General features: G+C 27.7%; 1 protein-coding gene across 1 annotated transcript; it reads left to right on the top strand.

The window, feature by feature from the left end:
- The first annotated feature begins 2,163 nt into the window (after positions 1-2,163).
- On the top strand, positions 2,164-6,688 carry LOC111629856. Its single transcript, XM_023373768.1, has 4 exons — positions 2,164-2,513; positions 2,682-3,241; positions 5,357-5,644; positions 6,477-6,688. Exons 1-4 carry the CDS (start codon positions 2,511-2,513, stop codon positions 6,661-6,663), a joined length of 1,038 nt encoding a protein of 345 aa, XP_023229536.1. The 5' UTR covers positions 2,164-2,510; the 3' UTR covers positions 6,664-6,688.
- The last annotated feature ends 596 nt before the right edge of the window (positions 6,689-7,284 follow it).

Here is a 7,284-nt window from a genome sequence, read left to right as displayed (position 1 = left end):
AAAATAAAATTAAAAAAAAATTGTGAAAAATATATATATATATTAATAATACTGTATTGTGTTTGCTGTACATTGACCGAGATAAACTTCCTCACTATCTTTCAACGTTGTTAGAGTACAGACATCTTGACGTCCTATTTTCCTTAAATAAATTTGTGCACTACACCTGCAAGACTCCGCCTTAAAGTCCTTCACCTGTCCTAGCATCTCTCATTAAAGAACTGTTAACCAAACACTTCCAACCCTGTACAGGTGATTAAACATCGTATCCAACAATATAAAAAAATAAAATATATTATAAATTTTATATTTATTACTATCTGAAGCTTACATTTTATTTATTTTTAGTGAAAAAAGAATCAGGTTTCAGCAGATCAACGAATCTGTACAAGTTTCTCAATTCTGTTTTAAGGTTTCTTTTGTTATTTTTTTTTGATAAATTAGAAAAAAATGAACTTCTTTTTTAAGAAGAAAATCTGAAATTTTGATTTTAGAAAGAATTTCAAGCGTGAAAAGGCGATAAAGGTGATTTTTTTTACTAGTTTCTATACAATACTCTTCGACTCTATGGGCTTTCTCAATGGTCAGTCATTGAAAGAACCGTGTTTATTGCTGTTGTAGATAATAATTATGAAGAAAACTGATAAATATTTAGTTATATACAAATATTTATAAATTTAATAACGTTTTTTTAGCTTTATAAACATAATAATAAATTCAAAATTACACCATGTTTCAGGTGAATGTAATTTCGAGATTGAGAAGCTTGATATTTAAGTCGAAAGGAGACAAAATAATCTTTACAGTATATTAATTAGCGTATTATTAAATTATTCAGTCATCTTATTAATTACATAACTTCACCTAATTCTAATTAAGGTAAAGAGATCCAACGATACAATACTTTTTTTTATTTTTATTTTTATAATATACCCTATAAAGATATACTTGATTAATATATTCTAGATATATAACCCTTAAGTAAATTACATTATACAAATTGAAGTCATTAACTTTAAAACTGTTTAATATGATTTATAAATTTAATTTTTTATTAAAAATCTTATGTAAAAAGATTATGAAATTTCCTTTATTTTAAAATGCTTAAAATTTTATATTCTTGCAGGCTTCTGTGATTAAATTTAATGTTAAAACATGGAGATATTTTTAATTATAATTATAAATAAATAAATAAATAAATAAAATTAACATCTGTAGAATGTTATTTAGAGTTTTTTTAATGATTTATAATTAAATAAATTTAAGAAAATTCAAAAAGTAAAGTCACGTAATCGCCCCAACAGTATCAAATGTCATCAGCTAAGCATAAGTAGCGATGCATTAAGCTTACAACTGCTGAATATTTAGTTTAAAAAATATATATATCTAATAAATTTCTATTCCTATTAAAATACTTATAAAAATTAAAATTTTATGCAAAATATTTTTTATTTTTTCATGCAGAGGGGTTATAATTTTTATGCTTTAACACCCTTCTACTATATGAAAAAAAATTAGCTGAAAAGTATGCAAATTATGCATATAACATTTATAAATATATAATTTCTAATAGAATATTGATCGTATTTTTTAAGTTTTATCTTCCTGAAAAATAAGTTTAAATTTAATCCATGTCAAATTGTAAATTCGAGGTGATCGCCCTCATAGCTTCCATATAAAATCACTACTTTTTAACATAAATTAGCTGAAAAGTATGCAAATTATGCATATAACATTTATAAATATATAATTTCTAATAGAATATTGATCGTATTTTTTAAGTTTTATCTTCCTGAAAAATAAGTTTAAATTTAATCCATGTCAAATTGTAAATTCGAGGTGATCGCCCTCATAGCTTCCATATAAAATCACTACTTTTTAACATAAATTACGATAGAAAAATAAGTTATATTGTAGTATAAATATATATATTTATATAGATAATTGCATAAATATTACAGTTATGAATACTGTATTGTTATAAAAGAGAGCAGTAAAAAGGTTTTTTTTTTATTTTTTTTTGAATTTAGAATAGAAAAAAGAAGTTTCCTTTATCATCAGCGTGTAACCAGAGACCTCATAATAGAAGCAATCCAGCTGAAATCATCTACCAATGAGAGTTCATAGGATAGATGGCGCTCACGTCAACCCGGAAAAGGTGGAATTAGGTCATATCCGGAACAACAGGCGAACTTGTATATGAGGAGGTTAAAAACTATATAGAAGAAGAGTATCGCATCAGAAGTTCATTCGACCAGAAGCGGGGTTGTAATGATTTGATATTAGAAAATGTTTCTCACCACGTTTCCTAGAGCTTGCCTGTGTTTAAACACCGTGGACACCACCTTACGTCACTGCCAGCTGACCGGTTCCAAAAGGTCAAGCAAGAAGAGCGAGGTCGTAGATTCGTCCAGAGGTCAGGAGGTCAATCAGGCGGAGCGTGAAAAAGACAACGAAATTTGGCAGAAAAGGTCGAACAAATCTACTGTACGAAGGTTGAAGTTTGTAAAATGGTAAGATATGAAATTATTTCTGCCCTTTTTTCTTTAATTAATAATAATTAATTTAGGATTATTTACTAAATTTGTTNATCATATATAATAAATATATCTAGTTTAATGTATTCTACAACGTGTAAATATGTTATAATAAAATAATAATATAATTCTTTAATTATTCAGATGTGGTTCCTGTGTTTTCTTCTCACATTTTCGGGATTGAACTGTGACCCTCATTCTGAATTAGTGGCTGATATATATCATAATGCTCCACCGATCATCAAAGCAGCTTTAATTAATGTCGGTCTCGCCCCTCGTAAAGACACCGTGACTTCTGTAGTAATGAAACAACTTCCTTCACCTCCCATACGACTTTCTTCACCTTTAACCCTGTCGAATTTTCGTAAATCGCATCGTTATACTCATAGAAATCTTCGCCCTCACACGTTTCCTAAAGTGTTTATGGGTTCGACTCGTGTACCACCTCAAAGGGTGCAACAGTTGCCACCTCTCTCCCTTCCTCAATTGCCAACCACTTCTTATCCTAGAAGACGTAAACACCCACGCACTACATACGCATCCAAGTATTATCGAGATAATTTTAAACCTTTAACAAGTTCTCCTGAAATGAAAAATGCTCTGGCAATTCAAGAAACATCTATAGAAAATTTAGTTGTGAGTTTTCGTAATGTCCATTGCAAAGGGGAGAAGAATTGGTGCGAGTTGGATGCCACGTATCCCGAGTAAGTTAGCGATTTTATAACGTTTTTACAGCTTATTTCTTTAAAAATTTATATAACTTTTTTATATTTTAAAGTGTTTAGAATCGTACAAAACTTATTAATAAGTCATACTACAAGTCCTTGAATTTCAACTGGAAGCATTTTAAGAAAACTTGCTAAAATTTCGTTTAATTTACTTTAAAATTAAAATTAATCGTTAAATATTTATCATTTTTTTATACATTTTATACATTAATATTATATTTTAACTATAATTTTAATGCGTTTTTATGATAAGAATTATCATTAATTCCTGGCTTAAAAAATAATAAATTTCTCTGTTAAATAACATTTTAAATTATTTCTAATTTATAAAAATATTTTTAATTATATAAAATTAAATTTATATACTATTTTCTTATATAAAATACAACGGTATAAAGATAATTACAAAATTTCCAGCAATAAAATGATTTTTTCTCTTCGTATTTTAATTTTCTACAGCAGAAATTTCAATATATATATATATATATATACACACACACACAATGCTTTGTATTGTATAACGAATAGTGTATTATTACGTAACAATAGTTTTTTTTAATTCCTTTCTTACGAAATTTAAATTTTTAAATTTTAAATTTTGTAAATTAATCCGTTACACGTTACATGTGCATTGTCATAACAACAGTTGTCATGACGATATCAAGCTATGTTGTCATAACAACCAACGGTCAATGAACTTTACTTAGTACAGAATTTAGCCGTTAAGAGGCGCTTCGAGAAATAAAAATATTTGTTTTTCAATTAGGCTAGGAAGGAAATTATATAACCCACTAACATATAGATATATGAAAATAGAATAATGAAATAAATTAGCCTTTTTAAACATGCCCGTGACTTGTTCAGCCCAATTTTATATGGGATATTATTAATTTTTCTCCAGGTGCATTCAAATGATATCTAAACACGTGTGACCTTCATTAATGATCGTTTTAGTTTTTGAAGGACGTAGTCTAGGTCAAGTAAGTTACTCGAGGCGATCGTCCCGGTTATGTATGGTTTATTATCTTTTTTTTTTCTTTATTTTTTGGTCGTAGACTATGTCACGATTAATGTTTATAAATAAATTATATTTTAACCAATCAAAAAGGTATAAAATGTAGCAGACATTTCATTTTTTTTAAAAATAAAGATTATTTTGATTTTTATAAAAAATTGACACTCGTTAATAACACGTCATTAACCTCTTTGTTATGTTATTTATCTGGCTTTAGAAGTGTAGACTGTCGCGTCGTATCGCGCTTGATTGTAAGTTTACTAAAATAAAGCGTTGTTAAAACTAGTTTTTAATGTATTTTACTGGTGAATGATAAAGTGCTTAAACTTTTCTATAGTTGTAATAAGAATTGCAAATCGAATGTGAGGGTTATCTTCAGCCTACAATTCGTTGCCCGACGCGATTTCGTGCGCGACGAATGCAATCGCCTTCGTTATCTCTGTTACAAGTTATAAACTTTATCTTTAATGCTGAGTGCTTAATTTATTTATCCTTTCTTTTAAAATGTATAAAATTTTAAGATAATTTATATATTTCTTTAGCGGATTTAATAAAAAACAAGGTAATTCATACACAAAGCGACCGCGACGTGATCACCGCTAGTAAATAGAACACAAAAACAAATATCGAAATATTACGGCATAAATTTCTGAAATATTAGAAATTACTAAAAAAATTTTGTAATAGTAATTATTATTATTATTATTAATTTTATGAAAATATTAACATCTGTATTTCATTGTCGCAATCGCTTTGTATTCCTTTGTAGACATTTTTAACAGTATTTATTTCCAATTTTTATTTTNTCGAAATATTACGGCATAAATTTCTGAAATATTAGAAATTAGTAAAAAAAATTTTGTAATAGTAATTATTATTATTATTATTAATTTTATGAAAATATTAACATCTGTATTTCATTGTCGCAATCGCTTTGTATTCCTTTGTAGATGTATAGCGATTTTACGCTTGAAATACTCATATTTTAAATATATTTTTTTCGATTAAAATTAAAGTTAACTTTATATTTTCTTAGATTAACTATGAAATAATTCTATTTTTTTTTTTTTTTACAGAGAGGATGTTGGAAAAATCGTTAAACTTTGCGAATCGTATTTGGACAAGATGTATGCTCCAATGCCATTAATCGTACCGACATCTTTCGATACGAAAAGAAAAGAAGATAATTTCTCATCTATAGATTTAAATTCTCGATTATCTGGACAGAATTACTGGAAAAGTTCGTTATGTCACGCCGAAAAACGATATTTTCGTCCCAGTTACGCTCGTGATATTAATGGACGTTGGCAGATTGTACTTCAATCATCGAAATATCCGCAGAGGATATCTTTAGAACTGTGCAAGTAAGGACCTCACCTAATGGTGATTTATTATAATAAATTGATGATTTAGCCAGGTTAAATCGCTCTAACCTATTTTGCTAGCGTGGCACTCCCTTTTTAATTCCTAGATATCATGAGCTTATCATTACTTTCAAGATGCCCGTTGAAGAAATTGAAATTTCTAAAAAATTTAAACAAATTAAATGGTTAAAATGTATAAAAACAATTAAGTATGATTTTATGATACACTTTCTTCAAGTAACCTTTAAATATTTTTTTTTTTTAAATTGATTTTTGTGTGGGCAAAAGTAGAAAAATCCCAGAAGAATTTAAATGGCGTATTGAAGAAAAAAAAAAAAAAAAAGTTTTATCTTTCGTAAAGAGGTCAGGAATAAAAAAATAATAATAATACTTTGTGCCAAACTGTTACGTCGAACAGAAGAAGGTTGTGTCACGTTTCGACACAAATCGTGACATAACATCGTGTCCACAGATGTCGATGACAACTACGACGTCACTCTGACATGTTTTGGGATTTTTCTACAGAAATACCTGTTGCAATTATGTAAACAATGAAATATAAAATAGAAAATAAGCAAGGAAAACATGTAAAAAATTTAAATTAAAATACTGTACATAACATCAGAAAAGAAAAATTTAACCTTATTTATATTATACTATTTATAGACGAATTGTTATTGATTTATGAACGTTTTACATTAACTCTTAACATGTTTTAGCACTTAAATTTTTTTTTTTTGCTGTAAGTTATAATTTAATAAATGCAAATATAATATCGATATGTGTTTAATTTTAGATTAACTTTTGGTTTTTTTTAATTTTTTTCTTGCAGGAACGAAGGTAATAGGTGCAACAAAATGGCCGACTGTATTATTAATTCACGATGCGTGCAAAAGTATAGTTATCAGATGTTGGTCAGTATAGATCCTAAGAAGCCAAATACATGCCCTTCTATGAGATTATACAGTTTCCCTACTGCTTGCGTTTGTTTAACAGACAATACTGTATCTAATCTATGATGCTGCAATACTCTAAGAAGAGATTATCGCCTACATTTTTTAAATAAATTTATAAAATTAAGCAATTTTTTTCATTNTCGGTGGTTTTTGACCACTCGATCACTGGTAAGTTAGCATTGAAATTCTATTGATCCAATAAAAAATTAATTCAGTTCTTATTACTGTATATTATTCTTTCAACCTCAAGTAAATATTCAAAATATTATTATTCTAACATTGAAAAAATATAGTCGAGAAAGCCCTTTGTTATCTCTATACTAAGTAAAAATCCAGCAACGAGTTGCATAACTTTCCTGGCAAAAAAAAAAAAAACTTAATTGCGTGTGGCTCCATCTGTTATGATATTTTATTTAAAAACTTTTTATATTATTAATAATTATAAAATGGCTAAAATGGCTTAATTTTGAAGCTAGACATGAATTTTATTAAAAATTCTAAATGCTAATAACGAGTAAAATCTTCATTAAGTCCGAACCTATTCGAGATATGACACACGATCCCCCCTTTATCTCGCCACCCACTCGACCTTTAACCACCAAAATTTAATACAATCAATCCTCTTAATACATAAATTTCTCTGCAGAATTTCAGAAATTTTCGATGAAAGGTACAGGAGTTATT

The sequence above is a fragment of the Centruroides sculpturatus genome, unplaced genomic scaffold (genome assembly GCF_000671375.1).
Source record: "Centruroides sculpturatus isolate CEXI.00-Female unplaced genomic scaffold, Cexi_2.0 scaffold588, whole genome shotgun sequence".
Lineage (NCBI taxonomy): Eukaryota > Metazoa > Arthropoda > Arachnida > Scorpiones > Buthidae > Centruroides > Centruroides sculpturatus.
Note: the sequence above shows the minus strand (reverse complement) of the source record. Positions and strands in the feature narration are given on the sequence as shown.